The 23,830-nt window shown below is 44.3% G+C and overlaps 1 protein-coding gene across 9 annotated transcripts in view; it reads left to right on the plus strand.

The window, feature by feature from the left end:
• GLB1 (galactosidase beta 1) overlaps positions 1-23,830 on the plus strand; it is a 99,002-nt gene that overhangs the window by 23,372 nt on the left and 51,800 nt on the right. For 8 of the 9 annotated variants that reach the window (XR_014232882.1, XR_014232883.1, XR_014232884.1 and 5 more), the window contains exons 2-10: positions 9-178; positions 2,311-2,461; positions 3,005-3,065; positions 4,321-4,415; positions 9,307-9,487; positions 12,119-12,177; positions 13,602-13,723; positions 13,810-13,850; positions 19,251-19,363. Coding sequence is in view for 3 of the 9 variants with exons in the window: in XM_082348545.1 (XP_082204671.1) it covers positions 9-178; positions 2,311-2,461; positions 3,005-3,065; positions 4,321-4,415; positions 9,307-9,487; positions 12,119-12,177; positions 13,602-13,723; positions 13,810-13,850; positions 19,251-19,363 (993 nt within the window). In the remaining 6 variants the exon portion in view is untranslated. The remainder of the gene's footprint in view (positions 1-8; positions 179-2,310; positions 2,462-3,004; positions 3,066-4,320; positions 4,416-9,306; positions 9,488-12,118; positions 12,178-13,601; positions 13,724-13,809; positions 13,851-19,250; positions 19,364-23,830) is intronic. The other variant, XM_082348546.1, reaches the window with a different exon arrangement.

Here is a 23,830-nt window from a genome sequence, read left to right on the forward strand (position 1 = left end):
CTCTGTAGAACGCCTCCCAGAGGACTTTCGAGATCGATTACGGCCACAACTGCTTCCTCAAGGATGGCCAGCCCTTCCGCTACATCTCGGGAAGCATTCACTATTTCCGCGTGCCTCGTTTCTACTGGAAGGACCGGCTGCTGAAGATGAAGATGGCTGGGCTGAATGCCATCCAGACGTAAGTAGGAGGGCACTGGGCTCTCACCTGGGCCTGGACACCCACACCTGGAGGGAGGGTCCAGCTGCATCTCTCGGTGCAGCTGTTTCATTGCTCAGAACGGGGAATAGCATGGTCTGGGGTCCCGGGAGAGGCTAGTCATGGGCTTGAGTGTCCCTTCTTTAGACAATGAACTACTTCTTCCAACCTTGAACTTTGTCACCAGAAACCATAAAATGGATATCAGCTTGAAAGGGCAAAGGGAAGTAACAATGGTTGAGCGTTTACTGTGTGCAGGGCACATTACATGGATGATGCCATTTCTCCAAGGTCACCCTTCTTGTTTGCAGCTGGCGAAACTGAAATTTGCCCAGGCATATGTTTTTGGACAGAGGTCCCGCTGAGATTTGAAGATAAGGGTGTTGGTAGGCAACCATAGCTCCTCAGCTCCTAGAGGGATATGCCTTGTTGGGTAGATTCCTGAAACCTAGTTTGTCTTTGTGGTTCTGCTGGGGTGATTCTGTGGCCCAAGGTTACAGAATTTTACCCCCAAAACTATCTCTCCTTATCTCTTCTGCTGTTGTAAAGTGACTAATTGAGAAGGAAGTTGGGGTGGCTGGCCACTTTGGTTTTTGCATTGCCTATGTGGCTTGCTGATAACTCTTCAAAGATAAAGGGTGAGAAAACCCAGCAGCAGATTCCTGGGACAGATAGTTAGGAAGAATCCCACTTGTTATTTTGGTTCTAGGGCCACTGGGACATGTCTGTAGTTTCAACACTAAGTTCTGGGGGACCAAGACTGTTCCAGGGGACCCTGAAACCATGGGATTGTGGGAAAAAAACACAAGCCAGGGGTCATCAAAGACACCTTTGTGATGGCAGTGGGTGACTTCATATTTAAAGTTGTGTCCCAGGGCTTCCCTGGTGGCTCAGTGGTTAAGAATCCACCTGCCAATGCAGGGGATATAGGTTCGAGCCCTGGTCCAGGAAGATCCCACATGCCGCGGAGCAACTAAGCCCGTGTGCCACAACTACTGAGCCTGCGCTCCAGAGCCCACGAGCCACAACTAGTGAAGCCTGCGTGCCTAGAGCCCGTGCTCCGCAACAAGAGAAGCCACCGCAAGGAGAAACCCATGCACCACAATGCAGAGTAACCCCCACTCGCCGCAACTAGAGAAAGCCCGCACGCATTAATGAAGACCGAACGCAGCCAAAAATTTAATTTAAAAAAATAAAATTTTAAAAATAAATAAATAAATAAGTTTGTGTCCCATGCTGCAGGCAGCCCGAGGAGCTGGTCGGAATTTTATTTTATTTTTTATAAATTTATTTATTTATGTATTTATTTATTTATTTATGGCTGCATTGGGTCTTCATTGGTGCACGCGGGCTTTCTCTAGTTGTGGCGAGCGGGGGCTACTCTTCATTGTGGTGCGTGTGCTTCTCATTGCAGTGGCTTCTCTTGTTGCGGAGCATGGGCTCTAGGCACGGGGGCTTCAGTAGCTGTGGCATGCGGGCTCAGTAATTGTGTCACGCAGGCTCTAGAGCGCAGGCTCAGTAGTTGTCGCGCACGGGCTTAGTTGCTCCGCGGCATGTGGGATCTTTCCGGACCGGGGCTTGAACCCGTGTCCCCTGCATTGGCAGGCAGATTCTTAACCACTGCGCCACCAGGGAAGTCCCGGAATTTTTGTTATTTTACCTCCTTCGGGCTATTCCTGACAAAATCTTTTGTTAGGAGGACGCAGGGCTTGGAGGTTTTCCCATTTTTATTGAAAAATATTTTTCAAAAAATAAGTATGCCTCTTATTACTTTAGCACAGATATTTTCGTTTTTCCTAAGCCCTTACATAGGCATAAGTAATTTTTCCATAGTAGTAATTTGTGTCCATGAACTCTGTATTTTTTTTTAAGTCAAGCATTAAATAGGAATGGGCGTTCTTTGAGGGTCATACACTTAAAAGTGTTCCCCACAAGTTTGATTCTCTTGGTAGCTGCTGTGGAAACTCAAAAGAAGGCTGCTTTTCTGCGAGTCTGCCTTAGGAAGATGTCTGTGTGTCCTGCGGGTTTATAGTTCTGCAGACTGTTCAGAAATTCATGTAGGACACCTGGATTTTTGAGCTATTTCCAGGAAGGGGCTGTGTGTGTCTTGGCAGGTACGTGGCCTGGAACTTCCACGAGCCCCAGCCAGGACGGTACGAGTTCACTGGGGACCGTGACGTGGAGCATTTTATTCAGCTGGCACATGAGCTGGGACTGCTGGTCATCCTGAGGCCTGGACCTTACATCTGTGCGGAGTGGGACATGGTGAGTGCGGCTAGACCTGCCCTGCCTGCCTGGTGTGCGGGCAGGCAAGGATCTGGGGGAAAGTGAATTAAAGCAGCGTTGGTAAGTCTCTAATTCCAGGTAACACGGGCCTGTGACTGAGCAAACCCAGTTGTCTTTTACCTTGGGCAGTGCCCAGGCAGAGAGGAGCAGGGAGGGGTCAGAAGGCATGGGTCCTCCTCTTGGTGGTCATGTACAGAAGTCAGTTTCCTCATCTGTAAAAAGAAGTTCATGGTGTGGCCTCTGTCTGCCTCACAGGGTAGTTGTGAGGTTAAGTGGAGTAATCTGTAGAAAAGGCTTTGGTTCTCAAAACATTGCATTCATGCAGAGTGATCTTATTTTTATTATGTTTACAATTTCTAATTGCCCTGAAAGTTACAACCCAGAAAGCCCAGCTCAAATACCCCTTCTCCATGACACTTTTCTTCTTTCCCCTCACTGCTAATAGTAATTTCTATCTCTCCTAAGACCTTATCATGGCCTCTTCTTCCTTTTTTTTTTTTTTTTTTTTTTTCCCTCTCCTAGGGAGGATTACCTGCTTGGCTACTAGAGAAAGAATCTATTGTTCTCCGTTCTTGTGATCCAGGTAAGTTGTTACAGATGTCATAAGAGAATTTAAGAAAGCTTAGATAATTTATATCAAAAGAGTCAGGTATTTCGAAGGTTGGGGTACTCCTGGGCAAATGCTTCTGAAAGTTCAGCGGAAGTGTGAGTGTTCGTCACCCTCCTCCAGATACTGAATGTTTTAGGAAAGAAGGATTATTCGAACAACTTGACCAGATCTCGCTGATACCCTGGTAACTCTTTGAATTGGCACTGGGCCCTGTTTGCGGTTGACTGGCTGATTTTAATGCTTTCTCTGCCTCTGTTCTTAGAATACGACATGGCTGGTGATGACTCCCAGCTAATCAGAATGGCAGACGTAGTTTCTGCGGTGGTGTCACTGGATTTCTCAGTGGCTGCGGTGTCTTCAGTTCCTTTGTCTACTTTTACAGAGTTATCTGTAAATGATAGGTATTCTTTCTTGTCTAGCTGTAAACCCTGATCAATCTGCAGGTCCCATTTAGCTGCTATTCTTTTTTTTTTTTTAATTTTTATTGGAGTATAGTTGATTTACAATGTTGTGTTACTTTCTGCTGCACAGCAAAGTGAATCAGCTATACATATACATATCTCAACTCTTTTTTAGATTCTTTTCCCATATAGGTCATTACAGAGAATTGAGTAGAGTTCTTAGCTGCATTTCTGTCTTCTGAAGGCTTCAGTTTCTCTTGGTGATGAAGCTGGTCATAAGAGCAGCTAACACTGATTAAATTTGCTGTGTAAAAGGCTAGTATATTATGTTCTATATGCATTTCCTTCTTAGTGTACTACCCTCACATTTTACGCTCTTAGTATATTAGTGTTTTTCCACGTTTTATCTCAATTAATCCTTACAGCAACTTTATGACCTATGTACTCTGTTATCCCCATTTGACAATGTAAATGTATAATTGATTAGAACTTAATTTTAAGAAAACTCAGCTGTGACAGAGAGGACACATCACTCAGTCATTCAACAAACATTGGTGAATGCCTCCTGCGCTGCAGGCTTTTTGTCCTAATGGCAGGGACAGATATCAGGCATACTGCTCCTTGTCCTCTCAGAGCTCCGCTGAGGAGACAGCTCTCGGCAGGACAACTTTTAGCAGACTTTTAGTGCATGTAGCGCCCCCCATTTCAGAAGGTGGTTGTTGAATCCAGTCTGTTCAATCTCTGCTGCCAGCCCCAGGGTAATAGGCTGCGTTGTGTCTCTTTGTAGAAAAAGACGTGTGATGGTGTTAAACCTGGTTGTCTTCCAGATTACCTTGCAGCTGTGGACAAGTGGTTGGGAGTCCTTCTGCCCAAGATGAGGCCCCTCCTCTATCAGAATGGAGGGCCAATTATAACAGTGCAGGTAACCGCAGAGAGGAGCCTGGCCGGGTCAGGGGAGGTTTCCATCCATCCACATTATATATGGGAACGAAGCAGACATGAGCCTCCTATGTCTATTTCTTTCTTTTTTTTTTTTTTCTTTTTAATTTTTAAAATTGAAGTATAGTTGATTTGCCATGTTGTGTTAGTTTCAGGTGTACAGCAAAGTGATTCAGTCATATACATATATACGTGTATATATTCTTTTCCAGATTCTTTTCCACTATAAGTTATTACAAGATATTGAATATAGTTCCCTGTGCTATACAGTAGGTCCTTGCTGTTTATCTTCATATGTCTGTTTCTTTAAGAGGCAATGCCACAGATGGTGCTTTGATTTAAATTGCATTTTGGGGAGGCATTACCATTTTTGAATGCTTGCTGTGTGAGACTCTCTGCTGGATGCCCTACAAATGCTACTCAGTTATTCCAACCACCATCTTCAAAGAGGTTAAGTGACTTGGCCAAGGTCACGCAGCTGGCAGATGTTGCAGCCTGGCTCCTCTCCAGTGCCACACTGCCTTCTGGCCACAGGGGTGCAGCATGGACTGACCCACCTTGGTGTCTGCACTGCCTAGGCCGTCAGTTTCCATGGGTGTGGAAAGAGGATGCAGTGAATTGGGGCCACTGTGTTTTCTCTCCTACTTCCTGCCCTCACTTTCCTTCTTCCATGTGTTTTTCACTTTGCAGTGACTGGTAGATTGTGAGGTATATCACGTGGCAAGAATTTTCCAAGTGAAAAATCGGTACACTTGACCTGCGATGATTTTTGATGTTTGCAAAAATACTTAGGTAAAACAAAACCATGTCTGTTGGTCATTTACCAAGGATGCTCTTATTGCAAAGAATACGTTATGTAAAACTGGCTGCATCCCAGACCAGCAAGGGGGTGCGTGCGGCGCTCCCTAGGGGAGCGTGGGCCAGATTTCCTTCTTGTGAACGGCACTGTGGAGTGTTTGCAAGGGACGGTCATTGTGGGGAGGGAGCCTGGCCATTTCCATGCCCTTCAGATATGAGAGGGCTGGGCTGGCCAGGGTGCCCTGCGTGTTGGAGAGAGGCCAGGCTGCTACTCGCAGAGAGGTGTACTGATAGCACTCACTGCCCCTCACCTGTCCTGAGTCTGTACCAGTTAAGCTTACAGGAGCCCATTTTCCTGTATGAAGATTTCAAGGCTGAAACTGGATGTATCTGCATAGCTGGGTCTTCTTCCTTTCTCTTGATCTCAGGTTTCCCTCAATTTCCCTTGCTTTTTAGTCTCTGCTTCTGCCAAAATCACTTTCAATTTTTGCTGACGGCTTTTCTGTACCTTTTGGTTATTGAAATGCACCACAATGTCAACAAATATGAACTGTGCAGGGGAGAGCAAAGTTGACTGTCTTGGGGGGCATTTCCTCCTATGTCCATCCCTGGCAACCTCAGATGACTTGAACTTGACCGTGGATCCTGCCGGAGGACCCAGCTTCCTCCTCTCCCTTACCCGCCTCACATCTCCACCTGCTCAAATCCCACCTAATCCTTTTGCCCCTTGATAATTAGGAGTGGGGGCCTTCCACCCACAAATTTGCTTCATACAATTCATGAGGGATTAGCCCTGTTTATACCTGCTGTTTTGGAAGAGTAACAACTGAAAACGTCTGCAGTGTTTTGTTGCTTTATTAAGGAGCTTACAGTGTGAGATAATTATTCTAGAACAAAGACCTGCAACCTGCAAACCTGGCCCTCTGCCTGTGTTTGTAAATAAAGGCCACTGGCACATGGCCACGCCTGACCATTTATATATTGTCTGGGGCTGCTTGTGAACCGCAATAGCAGAGTTCAGTAGTTGAGACAGAGACATATGGCCAAAAAGCTCCAAATATTTACTCTCTGGCCCTTTATAGAAAAAGTTGGCAAACTCCTACTCTGGAAAAATCAGCGTTCCTCTGAGGCTAACTGCAACTTCGTCTATGAGTCTCAAAGCCCTTTTCTGTGTGTTTCTTCTCTCACCTCCCCCGCCTCCACACACACCTCTTCTTTCCTCTCATTGGCAATGATAGAGAACTTCACTATACGCTTTATTGCCAGCTTTCTGAGCACTTACCAGGTGCCAGGTATTGTGCAAAAGCCCTATTCGTGTATTGGCTCAGTGAATCCTCATACAACCCAGTGAGGTAGGTACACTCACCTCGTACAGACAAAGAGACATTTTACGGGTGGAGCCACCTGGATAAGAAAAGGCAGAGCTGAGGTTTGCACAGGGACTCTTGGGCCTCTAATGTCTGTGCCTGTGACCGCAGCACTAAACTGTCTTGGCGAATGTTGAGCTTTTCTCTTTCTCTAAAAACCTAACCAAATTAGGTATATGCATTTATTACAATCCTGTTTAAAATACAGTCCTGTATTTTATCTTAATACAATGATGATAATGGATAAATAAGATTTGAAAGAGTAAGTGAAAATCAATGACATTGGCTTGGGGCGTGGCCAGAAAAGAACGAGAGGTACAGAGGCTCTGGGCCCTCTTAGCTGCTAAAGCCGACCCTTAAATTTAGCTCTGAACTTCTTGGCAGCCAGATGATGAAGGAAGACACAGCCATTTAAGTAGCTCTTAATTAAAGAGGAGAAAAAAGAAAATGAGGGGGACAGTACCTTGCCAGTATTTGCAAAGCTTTTCTTAAGATTTATTTCAATTATTTCCAAAGGGACTTCTGAGGCACTAATCAGAGTATCATGATCAGTCATCCAAGGGGAGTTTCCTTTACTGTGTGAGTGGCAAACACCTATTGCAGGATGGCTTCATGACCTGTGAAGCCCTTGATACTGGCCTACCATTACCTGTTTTGCTGCTTCTTTTTTTTTTTAATTTAATTTATTATTATTTTTTTTCTGGCTGCACCTCGCGGCATATGGGATCCTAGTTCCCCGACCAGGGATGGAACCCGCGTCCCCTGCACTGGAAGCGCAGAGTCTTAATCACTGGACCTCCAGAGAAGTCCTTGTTTTGCTTCTTTTTTTTTTTTTTTTAATTTTTTAATTAATTAATTAATTAATTAAATTTATTTTATTTTTGGCTGCGTTGGGTCTTCGTTGCTGCACATGGGCTTTCTCTAGTTGCGGCGAGCAGGGGCTACTCTTCGTTGCAGAGCATAGGCTCTAGGTGCACAGGCTTCAGTAGTTGTGGCTCGCGGGTTCTAGAGCGCAGGCTCAGTGGTTGTGGCACATGGGCTTAGTTGCTCCGCAACACGTGGGATCTTCCCGGACCAGGGCTTAAACCCGTGTCCCCTGCATTGGTGGGCGGATTCTTAACCACTGCGCCACCAGGGAAGCCCTGTTTTGCTTCTTGAACCCATAACATGAAAGTATAGTCAGAGGGATTCTCGCTGAGAAAACCATCGTGCATTAAACCATTTGGGAGGAGGTGCTTTGCAGATGATGATGATGGTGTCTAGTTCTTCTACATCACTCCCTACTCCCTTCCCACTCCCCGACTCTGTCCATAGGCTTCATGGAGCTACTAGCAATTTTGCCAACAGCATACTCCTTGCAGGAACACTCTCTACCTCTCCCGCTTACTTGACCAGCGAGTGCCTTTCTGTCCAGAGCTGCCTCGGGCAACCGCTCCGGGGAAGCTTCCTTAGCCATCTCTTCCAGCCACTCTCAGACTGGGCACCTCTTTTCTGGGGGCTCACAGTTTCTTATGCTCATGTTCGAAGGCCACGTATCCCTAGGATCACAAAAATTTGTTTGCGTTGTGTGCAGGTAGAAATTGTTATGTGTGGGAAATTTTTAAATTTTTGTAAAATTGTGAAGTATACCACACACACATTAATGTGCAATAATGAAGCATTATGATGAGAACAGCCACAGAATGACCACCCAAGATGGAAAATGGTACGTGGCCAGGACCCTGGAAGCTTCCCAGGTGTCCTTCTTAATCACATCCCACTTCTTCTCACTGTTCTGACTTTCGTAGCCGTCAGCTTCTTGCTTTTCTTTACACTTTTACCAATTATGTGCACACCAAGACTTGATAGTTTGGTTTTGACTGATTTGAATTTTCTATTCGGGAAACTGAATCGTCTGTATTTTTCAGTGTCATGCTTCTTTCACCAACCTCTATACCTCTAAGATTCTTTGGTGTATTGGATTTTTTGGTGTATCCGGTGTATTGGAAATAAATGAAGGTCATTCATTTTTATTGCTTTAGAGCAATGTTGCTTAACCTTTTTTTCATTGTTGCCTATTAAAGATCCTCTCTAGACATATTTTTCTAATTGCCCCCCATGAAATTTTAATACCTGAGATATACTGTATAATTGTACATATATCTGTACTTTATATGAAAAATAAGGTTGTTTTTTTTTTAATCCTGTAAAAATCAGCTCCCACCTCCTTGGGGATGCTCTCCACCTCATTGAGAATGGACACTTCAGAGCAGGGGTTACCGCCCTCAGCACTATTGTCATTGTACCCAATAATTCTTTGTTGTGGAAGCTGACAATGCAGGATCTCTAGCAACATCCTTTGGCCTCTACCCGCTGAATTAACAGATGATTTTTCCATTTTTCTTCGTTTTTTTAACATTTCTGCCATGGAAAGTTATTATTTATGTAATGTTTAAAGTATCGGTTACCTATTATAGGGGAGACTATCACTACAATCTGAAAACTAACACATTGGTTGTTTTCCTTATTTCTGGGAGGTATTAGAAGGTAAGTTTTTATGCTGAGTTGCTTTTTGGAAAATGAGTTTTGAGGACTGAGTGTAGGAGATATTTGGGGGGATTACTAAGCCTTGTCATCTCAGTGATGCGCAGGTAGTTTCTCTAAACAAAAGCTTGCCTTCGGACGTTGGAGTCTCCTGATTTCTTTCCCCTCCTCTTTTTAAATTTGCAGGTTGAAAATGAATATGGCAGCTACTATACCTGTGATTACAACTACCTGCGTTTCCTGCAGAGGCGTTTCCAGTACCACCTGGGTGAGGACGTGCTTCTGTTCACCACGGACGGGGTGCATGAGAGGCTCCTGCAGTGCGGGGCATTGCAGGGGCTCTATGCCACCGTGGACTTCGGAGCAGGTTGGTGTCTACAGTCACAGAAACCCAGCTGAGCAGGCAGGTTTGGGCTTTTTACTCCATCGGTCGTTCTAGGCACCTGTTGTTCAAGTGGCAAGGGCATATCAAGTGAGATTTCCCAAATGTTCCTGTATCTGGTAACTGGTAACATAGAATACCTGATAATGCACCCCTCCATTGCAGAGATCACTTTATGTCAGCTGAGTTGGGCCTTAGGTCAAAAGCTCCATTTCCAGCCCTGGCGGAGCTGGCTGCAGCCTGGAGTCCTGTTCTCTTAGGGGCTGCCTGCCAGGAGCAGTTCCAGGTTGAGGAGCTCCACCTTTCAGGCTCTGTCTGGGATGTGCTGCTCTTCCCTGCTCCCCCTGTCCCCCGAGTCATGGCTGGATGCTCGGGCTGGGTCGTGGCCATCGTGAACTCTGAGGCCAGCCCTGGGGTTCCGGGAACTTACCTGGCACTTCCGTTTTCTTTCCACATCAACTCATAACGCTGGGAACTGTGATGGGCCGGAGGTGGTTTGGCAGATGCTACAAAAAATCGTCTTGCCTGATGCATTAGTGCTGTGTAAGCTGCTGAGGTTCCACACATGAAAGGAGGGCTGGGATGCTTCGGGCTGTAATGACATTAAGAAATCTTCATGTAGGTTGAGAGCAGCTTTCATAAAAGGCATGGCAGCTAAATGCAGTGTGTGATCCTGGCCTTTTTTTTTCCGTGTTTTTTTTTTTCTTTTTTTGGTTGTTGTTGTTATGAAGGACATTATTGAGACAATTGAAATCTTTGAATAAAGCCTTTAGATTAGATAATAGTATTCTATCCATGTTAATTTCCTGTTTTTTATCATTGTATTCTGTTTGTTTAAAGAATGCCCTTGCCCTTAGGGGATACACACTGAAATATCTAGGAGTAAGAGGCCATTCTGTCTGCAAATTATTCTCAAATGGCTCAGAAAAAAATATGTATATTCATATAAAGGGGGAAAACCTGATAAATGTGGTAAAATGTTAACAATTGGGGAACCTGGGTGAAGGGAATATGAGTTCTTTGTACTATTCTCACAGCTTTTCTGTAAGTTTGAAATTATTTCAAAATGAAAAGTTACTGCCCCGCCCAAAAAGACCAGCTCTTCAAGTAGCATAAGGATCCCGCTGTTCTCCCATCTGAGGGATGAGACGTACATCCAGTGTTGCCTTCTCTTGAGAAGGATGTACAGAAAACTGAAGTTGCATTTTTAAAAAGATTCTTCTACACTACCAACAAGGAAATAACTGGCTCTGAGTGAATTGAGTGTTTCTAGAAACATGGTACGTTGCTCAGAGCATTTGGCGATGAAATAACTCATCTACAAAGAGCTGCACAGGAAGTGGCATGCTAGTTTCGTCCGCTTTGGCACACTTCCCAACACAGTGACGAAAAAGCACAGTATTTTTCTGTTGGGAGGAACAAATTGAAGATTATTATGAGTTAGTTGTAAGCATTATTTGTATGTAGGGTGACAGCACATACAAACAATGCTTCTGCTGTGGGTTCAAGGACAGACATTCAAGACCGGTGTACCTGGGGCAGGTGGGGCTGTGGTAGCTTCATTCATTTGTGTGCGAGAGGGGCAGTGCCTGGGGTCAGATCCCAGGAGAGGCGCCTGAGAGCAACATTTAAAGATCTGGAAGCTACCGAATGCTTAACGGTGAGAAATTTACAGCCATAAAATAAATGAGATTCCATTCTTTCTTGATCAGCACGTTCTCTCCTGAAAGCTGGCCTTACAGAGAAGCCCAAGGCTTGTCCAAGAGCAAGGGGTTTTTGGAGACTTGGCTGGTGTCCCTTTCACACTGGGACACCCACTGCGGGAACTGGACTGTGCAGTATGGGGTCAGGGTGTCCTCTGCTCTGGCTGGGAAGCACTGTGCGTGTTCACTGATGTAAAGCAGCCCATTACCTCTCTGGGGAGAAACGCTTTCTCTCTTTAGAGATGGAGGGGAGAACAGAGACGTGGGAAGCAAGATGAGATACAGGCATCCTAATGGAATATTTCAGAAGAAAAAATTGAGTTCGCGAGTGGTCTGGAATGACTGTTGATGTACAAATTAAAATTCAGAGTATACTCCATGATTCAGGGATAAACGTAATTAGAGCACATGTGTCCCTTTGATTTGTTAATTAAGTGGCAGATATTTGTGCCACTATGGTGTGTATGGTGCTGTGGAGCTTACCAGGAAGTATGTTCAAAGCAGGGCTATCCTGTAGGGAGCAGCTAGGTCAACCAGATGTCCGAGTGGAGAGAGAGAGAGAGAGAGAGAGAGAGAGAGAGAGAGAGAGAGAGAGAGGGAGGGAGAGAGACACCAGCCGTGTGTCCAGGTGCTGGGGACACAGAGGAAGCACAAAGCCTGTGCCGTGATCTCCCAAAGGAAAGCAGTCAGGAGAGGCCCGGGCACTGTTCACAGAGGAAGCATCATTCTGTAGTCCCCACGGTCTGTCAAATGGATGGTCTGAGTCCCCACCTAAAGCTAACTTGGAGGTGTGCAAGCCCCTGGGGGTGTGGGGAAGGGTGGGGGCCTCGGGCACAAGTCCTACGAAGGAATCTTTTTATTTAACTTCTTGTCATTCCCATGGCTGACCGTTCTTCTCCCTCTCATTTTTCAGGTGTCAACATCACAGCTGCTTTCCTAATCCAGAGGAAGAGTGAACCCAAAGGACCCTTGGTAAGAATCAGGCGTGAGGCGTGGGGAGACTGTTTGCTTGTACTAACTTCATTACTGCTGCTGCGAGAGAGCGATTAAGTGCTGTGGAGGGTGGGAATGGATCCTTGGTTTCTCTGGGTCTGAGGTCAGCAGCTGATGGGAGTGTAGAGACCCCCTTCTGGACACATGGGAAACAGCAGAGGCAGTGCTGCTACTTGACACTGAGGCCCTGCACTGGAGGGGGGCAGAATGGGGACCAAAGTGAACATCCTGCCTCCATCAGGCTCTGCGCTCTTGCGTACCTGATCGTATTTGGTCCTTGTGCCAGCTCTCATAAGTAGTATCATTGTCTCCATTTTCAGTGAAGCTCAGAGACCATGTCACTTGCCCAGGGTCGTACAGCTGGTGAGTGGCAGGGCCAGGATCTGAGTTCAGGTCTGTGTTTCTTGAAAGGTCTTTGTGACAGAGCTTCTCCACCTTTAGTGTGCTTACAAATCACGTGGGACTCTTGCTAAAACGCAAACGTTGATCTGTTGGGTCTGGGAGGGGATTGAGATTCTGCATTTCTGACAAGCAACCAGGTGACGTGGGGATGTAGGGTTGCTGATCACTCTGGGAGCCGCGGGGCTCTGTGACATGCTGTGTAGGCGCCTGGGAGGTGGAGACGGCGGCCAGGCCCTGGCAGGTGTGCTCAGCCCATCAATGATGCAGCCCTCTCTGTGCTTCCCTTCTCCTTGCAGTTGTGGCAGTTGTCCTTGTCACTTGGCCCCGTGTAAGGGGGAATATCCTGTGCCTTCCCCACAGCAAGTCAGGCTGCCCCGCCTGCGTACCCAGCTTTGTACAAAGCAGCCTTTTCTGAACCTGGTCTCTGCTTCGTGAGCCATGCAGAACCCGAGTTCCCAGACTCTGGGTGGAGCTATTTCCTGGAGCCTGAGACAAGAAGGCCCCAGAACACATCCAGATTTCTCTTTCCTTCCATAGATCAAGGGCTTGGCAGGGTCATGCCCAACAGAAACATGAAGTGTTTGGGGCCTGCTTGGCAGAATATTTGGACAAGTCTACCTCACTTTAAGTCAACCTGACACCTGAAAATCTGGATTCACACAAAGGGTGAATTTGGAGCTAATTATTTTATAAACATTTTGTCATCTGATTCTTTTGGCCAACAAACTTTCCTACCATATTCAAACTGGGGATTGGTTAACAAGATTCTGATGCAGGTACAACTTTTCAGGGACACCTGTATTGTCCGCACCTGAGACCTGAGTTTAGGCAATGCTATATGGGATGTCCTCATTGGTCCCCCAGCTCCAGGTAAAGCAGTGAATGTCAGCTCCTCTCCCCACCTGTTCCTCGGTAGAGAACCTAGGGCAGTAGTTACTGAGAAGTTCAGCATGTAGAGGTCTTAAGTCTATCCTAAGCTCCGTATCCCTTTCTCTTTTCAGGTCAATTCTGAATTCTACACTGGCTGGTTAGACCACTGGGGCCAACCTCACTCAACAGTCAAGACTGAAGTGGTGGCTTCCTCCCTTCACGATATTCTTTCCCGAGGGGCCAGTGTGAACATGTGAGTGTTATTTTTTGGAGGGGAGACTGTTCTCCGTAGCTGTGGGCTCATGGTGAAGTACCGTCTGTTCTCTTGTTTCCTTGTAGGTACATGTTTATAGGTGGCACCAATTTTGCCTATTGGAATGGTAAGAGCAATTTAACATCTGTTTGTAGAATCTAATCCTAAAATGTTTCTGGTGCTTGATTTTTGGAGGGGTGTGCCTATGGACAACTGTTATTTTCTATTTTTGTTTGTTGTCTCCCAAATTTTCTAATATATAAGAATTGCCTATTTAATTTAAAAAATCATTTTTCTTTTATTTATTAAGAAGAGGAGAGAAATGTTGAATTCACTTTTCTATTAAGAACTGATTTAAAAAAATTGAGTATCCAAGTGTTATGAAATAATCAATGTTATATAAATGAGGAACTGCATTATGATGATTATAAATTACCCTTCTATACTTGTTTTAGATGCTCACAGATTACTTGTTCTTTTAAAATTTAATTCAGAATTTTAATTTAATTTACAAATGTATTATAGAATCATAGAAATGGAATATTTTTCATACGTAAATATGAATCTTTCAAAGTTTTATTTTTTTCTTTTCTTTTTTTATTTTATTGAAGTATAGTTGATTTACAGTGTTGTGGTAGTTTCAGATGTACAGCAAAGTGATTCAGATATAGATAGATATAGATATATAGATATGTATTGTTTTTCAGATTCTTTTCCCTAATAGGTTATTATAAAATATTGAGTATAGTTCTCTGGCTATACAGTAGGTCAAAAAATCATTTTTCCTTAAAAAAAAATTTAAGAGACATAACTTGTACATTTAGAAGCTGTTGTTTTAAATCAAGCTAGTCGGGCAGGTCATAGTCTCTGGCTATAACTTACTTGTTCATATATTCTGGTCTTTTTCTTCTCTTTTTTTTTGAAAAAAAACACTTTGTTTTGTTGAGATACAATTCACATACCATAAAATTCATGATTTTAGGAATTTCCTGGCTGTCCAGTGGTTAGGACTCCACGCTCTCACTGCCGAAGGCCTGGGTTTGATCCTTGGTTGGGAAACTAAGACCCCACAAGCCACATGGTGCAGCCAAAAAAATAAATAAATAGATTCATGATTTTAAAGTACATGATTCAGTGGTGTTTAGTTTATCACAAACTTGTGCAGCCATTATCACCATCTAATTCCAGAACATTTTCATTACCCCAAAAAGAAACCTCGTACCCAAGAAATGCCCCACTCTCCCTCCTCCCAGCCCCTGGCAACCACCAGTCTACTCTCTGTCTTTATGGATTTGCCTATTCTGGACATTTCATACGAAGAGAACCATACAATTTGTGGTCTTTTGTGTTTGACTTCTTTCATTCAGCGTAATCTTCTCAAGGTTCATCTATATTGTACTGTGTATCAGGACTTCATTCCTTTTTATTGCTGAATAATATTCTATTGTGTGGATATACCACATTTTGTTTATCCATTCATCAACTGATGGACATTTGGGATGTTCCCCCTTTTGGGCCATTATGAATAATGTTCCTATGAACATTGATGTGTAAGTATTTGTTTGAACCCCTGTTTCAATTCTTTTGGCTGTACACCTAAGAGTGGGATTGCTGGTTCATATGGTAACTAACTCTATATTTAGAGTTAGAGGAACTGCCACAGTGTTTTCTAAAGCAGCTCCATCATTTTACATTCCTATATGGCCTATACGGTCTTTTTTTTTAGTAGGAAAAATTATGGTAGAATTCTCTTCATTGCCATTGACTTTTGCAAAGACAAACCGTCCTATATTGCTTTTCTCTAAGCCTCATTCCCCACATCTCTCCACATCTGCATTTTCCTTAGGAGTCATTAAGGATGCTCTACAGTTGAGTTTTGGAAGCCTAATTGGACCTCAGTCTCCTGGTGTTAGTAATTGGACACTATCAGCTCTTAGTGAAGTTTCTTCTTCAAACTGCTATCTTTTGTGCAGGGCAGGATGGTCAAGGAGAAGACTTTGGTCAAAGTATTATTAATATTATTATTAGAGCCAAAAAATGGAGATAATGCAAAGTTCAAGTGTCATTTCTTAAAAGATAGTAGAGTGCCAAGGTTGGTAATTGAAGTTAGATCAGCTCTGTGTCTGTCTTCCCCTTAGAAACACTTTAGACTTTGTGATGCCTTTTGCATTCAGAAAGTAGAGATTCCTCCTAGCTTCCATCCATGGAACCGAGACCAGTCACCAATCCAGGAATAAAGACTGATATTTTTTGAAACTTTACAGTTCATGAAACAATTTTTTATATCCTATTATTTTATTGAAAACAATACATTCTTTTTTAAAAATATTTATTTATTTATTTATTTATTTTTGGCTGCATTGGGTCTTCGTTGTTGGGTCTTAGTTGCTGCACGCGGGCTTTCCCCAGTTGCGGCGAGCGGGGGCTACTCTTCGTTGCGGTGCACGGGCTTCTCATTGCGGTGGCCTCTCCCGCTGCAGAGCTTGGGCTCTAGGCACGTGGGCTTCAGTAGTTGTGGCACGTGGGCTCAGTAGTTGTGGCTCGCGGGCTGTAGGGCGCAGGCCCAGTAGTTGTGGCACACTAGCTTAGCTGCTCCGCGGCATGTGGGATCTTCCCAGACCAGGGCTCAAACCCGTGTCCCCTGCATTGGCAGGCAGATTTTCAACCACTGCGCCACCAGGGAAGTCCCAATACATTCTTTTTTAAAATTTACGTATAATAACTGATTCACTTTGCTGTACACCTGAAACTAATACAACATTGTAAATCAACTATACTCCAATAAAAATTTTAAAAATAAATAAAATTTACATGTATAAAACTACCACTCAGAAGTTGTCCTTAATCCTGTCCCTTGCCCCTGACCTTGCCATAAACAATACAAGGCTCTTTTCTGCCTCTGTTTTCCCATTTAGTCCTCATAGCAGTCTCATCTGGGCTGGGGATTATGGACCCACTTTACAGATAAGAAAAGCAGGGTACCAGAAAAGTCCACAAGATTCCCATTCAGTTGGCAGAGAGTGGAGCCTGGGCTCAAACTCAGGCCTTGGAAAGCTGGTCACCGCTCTTTGGATAACTCCTTGCAGCCTGAAGCCTGTGTTTCCAACCCCCAAACCAGCCCCTCTGTGTTTGCTGGCCTCTCTCTCCTGCCCTGTTGCCCGGTCTCTTTGCGGGAGTTGGGCGGGGTGGGTGGGCGGTCTGTGCTCTTGGCTGCTATTCTTCGGGCCGGCTTCCCAGAGGAGAGCACGGGAGGAAACCTCTGGCTCAGGTGCTCACTGCGCTCCTGCCCACAATAGCTGCCCACGCTGTGCAGATAGGTGCCCACTCTGTGCTCGTGTATCCCCACGGGAGCCAGGCTGTCCTCTCCGCCTCACACACCCTGCAAAGCTGAGGAGCGGTACATCCTGCCATTTCTCTTGCCTTCCTACCTCACACTCCCCAGCATGGCCAGAGGAGGCTGAAGTCAGCACTGTTTCCCTAGGACACTGCCCTGTGGGGATCTGAAACATCCAGAGGAAGCATTCTGCTGGTAGAACTGCACAGACTTAGTTTTCCAGTCTGTCCTGTAACCCACTGGCCAACTTCCCAGCCTGGGTTCCCTTGGCCCGTAAAGTATGTTTCTGGGTGTTCACACTTGTTGACACTCCTCCACAGAGCTCCTTCTCATGCATGGCTCTGCAGGGGCCTCGGGTAAACGAGGCCATGCCTACCACTAGGATGCACTTGGTCTAGTGGAGCAAGGTCACTGCCACACTGAGCGAGAGGAGGGACCACAAAGGAGAAGGTGAGCTCCTTGCAGCAAGGGATGTGGTTTTTCTTTTCTTTGCATCTCACAGCAAAGGATGTGTTTTAACATAGGTGTTCCCAGGGGCAGGAGAGTAAAAGTAATATGACTGGATCAATTCAATTGGTTGAGTGGTCCAGGTCTTTCAAAATGTAGATTCTGTGCATAGAACAGATGAGACAGTCTTTGGGGGATGACCTGATCTTTGGCCTCCCTCATCTGTCAACCCCGCCACCAGTAGGATCACCCAGGGCGGCTCCATCATTCGTGAGCTGTGGGATCGCTCCAAGGAATTCATTACTAAATCATAGTGAACTGTCAGATTTTGTGCCTCATTTACTTAAAAATTAGATTGGATATAAGATTATCCTAAAATAACTTTATTCTTTCACACACTTGCATTGCAAAATGCTCTCTGGAGTAGAAGAGAAAGGGGTGGCATAGAGCCTTGCTGGTCTGCAAACGGCAGCGTCAGTGTCACCTGGGAGGCTTACTTAGAAATGCAGAGTCTCAGGTCTGACCCCAGCCCTGCTGAATCAGCATCCCAGGTTGGGCTAAGGAGTGTGTTTTAACGAGCTCTCCACGTGACTCTCAGGCCGGGGCAAGTTGTACTGACACAGGGTCACTGCCCAAATTTGCAGTCTCCTATCTGTGAATATCACCTGTGACAAGGCTGGGGCCCACTGGTCTAGACTGTGCCCCTTGGACAATAATTGCAACGCTGTTTGCTTTTTGCATCGACGGTATTGGCATTATTTATTAGTCTCTGCGGCGGGTCACGTTCCCTGGGAAACAGGACTCTGAGATTGCCTGGCACAAGTTTATTGGGGTGTGCTCCCAGCGGCAACACCAGTGAGAGTCAGGATTGGGCAGAAGGAGAAGTTGGGCAGTGACGCAGTCTCAAAAGTGGCTCAGCTGATTCTAGAGGGAGCTCTGGAGCTGGGATGGCCCTTTGAGGCAAGGGGACTGGGTTTTTATATCCCTGCACTGGTCAATCTTTGGATGTGGGCGATCCCAGGAGGGGTGTAATCTTGGGCAAGGTGGCCCAGCAGAGGTCAAGGACCAGAGAGGGGCACATCTGAGAGCCGTCCTCAGCAAGCACTCCCGGTTAACTGGGGGAATGAGTGAGCGCCTGGGCCCTGAAGGTCAATGTGAGAGGCACACCACAGCACCCCCTAACTCTTTGCAGACATTACAAACGCCCAAGGTTACACTTGACTTTCAGTGGGCTGATGTGTGTCTGCAGTCATCTCCCAGTTTGTTTGGTCTGATAGCCCCTTAGTTGTTTGCTGCTTATCCTGGACCCAGAAAACTGTGTGTCCACCATGGACCTTTTCTCAGGCACACATGAGGTCATGAACAAGATCACGGCTGCAGGGTTAACGGTCAGACGTAGGGGTCCTGCCATAAGCCTTGCTGTTGCTGGTTGTGAGATGTCCAGGGGGTTTTGTGGGGAGCGTCAGAGGCCCTGCTTGTCCAGTGACAGGGCTGTCTGCTGGGGTCGCTGAGAGAGTGGATGGGGAACGTGCTCTGTAGACTCTAAGGAGCGTGGCGAGGGCCACCTGCAGGAAGAAACTCGTTTCTCTAAACCTTGCCTCCTGAGGGCCACCTCTGTGTCACTTAACAGTTGGCTCTAATGTGTTCCTTATTTTCTCCCTCCACAATGCCGAGCCATGAATCCCAAAGAACTTGTCCCAGGGGAAGGCCTTCCATAGTAGCTAGTGGCACGGTTTTGTCTTCCAGGGGCCAACACGCCCTACCAGGCACAGCCCACCAGCTACGACTATGATGCCCCCCTGAGCGAGGCCGGGGACCTCAGTGAGAAGTATTTTGCTGTGCGGGATGTTATTCAGCAGGTGAGTGCTTTGTACGGGCTGCAGGGGCTGGTCTGGGCCAGAGCCTGCCCGGGACTCACAATGCTCTGTAGACAACTTCCTGGAGCTTTTGTGTTTAAAAAGACGGATGAAAGGGAAGCATGAGCAAGACTTGGCCTTGAGTCTTGGTCCCACCCGATTAAGAGTGAGCCTGTCAGCAAGGTACTCCACAGTACGTTGTAAGGATTAAAAAGAACACAGGTAAGGCCTCCGGTACAGCCCTGACACATCTGTTGTCCAGTAAGTGGTGGCCATTTATACTATTATTCATACTAAACAGAAGAAAATGTGTGTCCACATAAGTAGCTGAAGTATGCAGGAAAGAAAATCCGTGGGCATTCTGAACACGGTACAAACGTGAGCTGTCAGCAATGCTTCATTTTTCTATTTGGGGCAAGTGATTGCTGTTTCCTCCTGGCCTGACACCTGAATGCTTAGTCCTGCTAACGTTGTGACCTTTGAGGCATCTAACGCACCCAGGTGGGGTTTCCTGTCTCTGTGTAGCTTTAAAAAAAAACCCACAGTTTTTCTGCTCAGTCACCTGAGTTTTGAAGTTAAAAAACAAAGATTTTCTGCCTATAAATGGTATGGACTTTTTTTTCTGTTAGTTTTAAGTATGCTGTAGTCTCAATCTAAGCCTAAGTGTTATTTATATTATGAAAAATTTTAAACATATTGAAAAATATGATCTATACTTAACTACTCTTAGAGTTTGTCCATTTGATCTACGTTTTCAGATGTGTGGTTAAAATGTTGCTCGTGTGATTTTTACTGTGGGTTTAATCTCTGTAGAATTTAGAGTGATGACTCCCAAGTTCTGTCTTGTACGTTTGTTCTCTGTTTCAAAGCTCTCTATTCCTATCTTTATTATTTCCTTCCTTTATTTGAAGCTTAGCTTTTTATTTATTTTTTTTATTTTTTATTTTTTATTTTTTTAAATCTTGCTCTTTTACATACTGTTTTTCTTATGTTTTGGTTATGTGTTTTTTATTCACAAAGAGATCTAATTTTTTTTTAATTTTATTTATTTATTTATTTATTTATTTATTTATTTATTTATTTATTTATTTATGGCTGTGTTGGGTCTTCGTTTCTGTGCGAGGGCTTTCTCCAGTTGCGGCAAGCGGGGGCCACTCTTCATCGCGGTGCGCGGGCCTCTCACTGTCGCGGCCTCTCTTGTTGCGGAGCACAGGCTCCAGACGCGCAGGCTCAGTAGTTGCGGCTCACGGGCCTAGTTGCTCCGTGGCATGCAGGATCCTCCCAGACCAGGGCTTGAACCCGTGTCCTCTGCATTGGCAGGCAGACTCTCAACCACTGCGCCACCAGGGAAGCCCTAGCTTTTTAAACTGGGCTTTCTTCTTTTCTTTTCTAATATAAATACTCAAGTCTATACATTTCCTTCAAGTACTGCTATGGTGCCATCTCATAAGTTTTGATATGTAATATATTTATTATTGTTTGCTTTTAAACATGCCTATTTTGATTTCTCTTTGACTCTTCAAACATTCAGAAGTGAGTTTTTAAATTATTAAACATAAGTATTTTTCTAGTCTGTTGGTTTCTCACATATTTGCATTGTGGTTGGAGAATGTAGTGTGTATGATACCAATCCCTTGAAGTTTGTTGAACCTCTCGGTAGAGCCTGGCCTATACCAATATGAACAAATACTCTGTGTATTCTCGAAAAGACTTCGTGTTTTATAATTGTTGGCTATAATCTGTATACGTGTTCATTAGATTAAGCTTATTAATGGTGCTGCTGATATCTTTGATATCCTTCCTAAATTTTTTGGTCAGTTTATTCTATTAGTTATTGAGAGAGTTGTGTTTATGTATTTCTTCTTGTAGTTCTGTCAGTTTTTGAGGCCATGTTATTAGTATGTAGATTGAGAATTAAATCTTTTAGTATCATTATATGGAAGTCGTCTATCTCTGATAATGCTTTTTGCCTTAAAGTCTTTTTTGTCTGATACTAATACTACCTGCATTCTTTTGGTTAGTATTTATCTGGTATATCTTTCACAATGCTTTAATTTCAACCTTTTTATATCCTTTTTAAAAAAGCACGTGTCCCAAAACAGAAGCAGACTCAACGGACATAGAGAACAGACTTATGGTTGCCAAGGGGGAGGGAGGGATAGATTGGGAGTTTGAGATTAGCAGATGCAAACTATTATATACAGAATGGGTAAACAATAAGGTCCTGCTGTATAGCACGGGGAACTATATTCAATATCCTGTGATAATCCATAATGGAAATGAATATAAAAAAGAATGTATATGTATAACTGAATCACTTTGCTGTACAGCAGAACTTAACACAACATTGTAAATCAACGTTACTTCAATTAAAAAAAATAAAAATAAAAACGTGTCCCTTGTAAACAGGATATAGCTGGATTTTTAAAAAATCTAGTTGGAACATTTTTGTCTTTTAACTGGTGCACTTGTTCATTGTCATTCATTATAATTCTTGATACACATCAATTCATTTCAACCATCTTATAATAATCTATTTGTCCAGCTTTTCTGTTTTGTCTTCCCTTATTACTTTCTTTTGAACTATTTATTTTTGTTTCCTTATTTCATCTCCCTCCCACCCTAGTTTGGATGTTATTCACTATATTTTTATTCTTTTAGTGGTTACCTGTTGAAGTGTGAAATATGTACCCCCCCAAAAATACAACTCAGTAAAGAACAACGTGAACCCCTGGAACCAACACACAGCCCCCCAGAAGCTCCCCTCATGCTCCTTCTGGTCATTGACCTCCCACTGACCTCTATCACCATAGGTTAACTGTGCTTGTTTTTGACTTTATATGGATGGGTTTATACAGTATGCACTCCTTTATGTCTGGCTTTCAAAAAACTTTAACATTCAGTTTTTACTTATAATAATTTAAAATTAATCCATATCTTTACTTCCTTCCTACAACCAGAACTTTATCTCACATTAACTCCAGTTACATCCTTCCTGACTTATATGCTCTGAATGTCGTGTATTTTAGTTGTGGGCTAGTTGTGGATGTGAATCTTCAAGGGAGATTTGTTTTCTCCCCTATTTATTGCTGTGCAACAAATTACCTACAACTCAATAGCTTAAAACAACAAATGTGGGACTTCCCTGGTGGTGCAGTGGTTAAGAATCCGCCTGCCAGTGTAGGGGACACGGGTTCGAGCCCTGGTCTGGGAAGATCCCACAGGCCGTGGAGCAACTAAGACCGTGCGCCACAACTACTGAGCCTGCGCTCTAGAGCCCGCGAGCCACAACTACTGAGCCCATGTGCCACAACTACTGAAGCCCGTGCGCCTAGAGCCCATGCTCCACAGCAAGAGAAGCCACTGCAATGAGAAGCCTGCGCACTGCAATGAAGAGTAGCCCCCGCTCGCCGCAACTAGAGAAAGCCCGCGGCAGCAACAAAGACTCAACGCAGCCAAAAATAAAAATTAAATGAACAAATAAATTAAAAAAAAAAAAAAAAAATGTTATGACCTCACACAGCTTCTGAGGGTAAAGAATCTAGGGGTGGCTTAGCTGGATGTTGTAGCTCGTGAATTCTCCTGAGGTTGCACTGAAAGCTGTTGGCGAAGCAGCAGACTCTGAAGACTTACATGGGGCTGAAGGGTTCATTTCTTTCTTTCTTTTTTTTTTAATATTTATTTATTTATCTGGTTGCACCGGGTCTTAGTTGCAGCTGGTGGACTCCTTATTTGCGGCTCCCTGGCTCCTTAGTTGCAGCACGTGGGGTCCTTAGTTGCGGCAGGTGGGCTCCCTAGTTGCGGCATGCGTGTGGGGTCTAGTTCCCTGACCAGGCCCCCTGGATTGGGAGCATGGAGTCTTACCCACTGTGCCACCAGGGAAGTCCCTGAAGGGTCCATTTCTTTCTTTACTTTCCTCTTTTTTTTTTTTAATTGAAGTATAGTTGATTTATAATGTTGTATTAGTTTCTGCTGTACAGCAAAGTGATTCAGTTATACATGTATATATATATTCTTTTCCATTATGCTTTATAACAAGATATTGAATATAGTTCCCTGTGCTATACAGTAGGACCTTGTTGTTTATCTATTTTTTATATAGTAGTTTGTATCTGCTAAATTATCCTTCCCCACCCCTTTCCCCTTTGGTAACCTTAAGTTTGTTTTCTATGTCTGTGAGTCTGTTTCTGTTTCATGAATAAGTTCATTTGTGTCATATTTTAGATTCCACATATAAGTGATATCATATGGTATTTGTCTTTGTCTGACTTACTTCACTTAGTATGATCATCTCTAGGTCCATCCATGTTGCTGCCAACGGCATAATTTCTTTTTTTTATGGCTGAGTAATATTCCATTGTATATACATACCACATCTTCTTTACCCATTCATCTGTCGATAGACATTTTGGTTGCTTCCATGTCTTGGCTATTGTGAATAGTGTTGCTATGAACATAGGGGTGCATGTA

Source organism: Balaenoptera borealis (assembly GCF_965194805.1).
Source record: "Balaenoptera borealis genome assembly, chromosome: 12".
Classification (NCBI taxonomy): domain Eukaryota; kingdom Metazoa; phylum Chordata; class Mammalia; order Artiodactyla; family Balaenopteridae; genus Balaenoptera; species Balaenoptera borealis.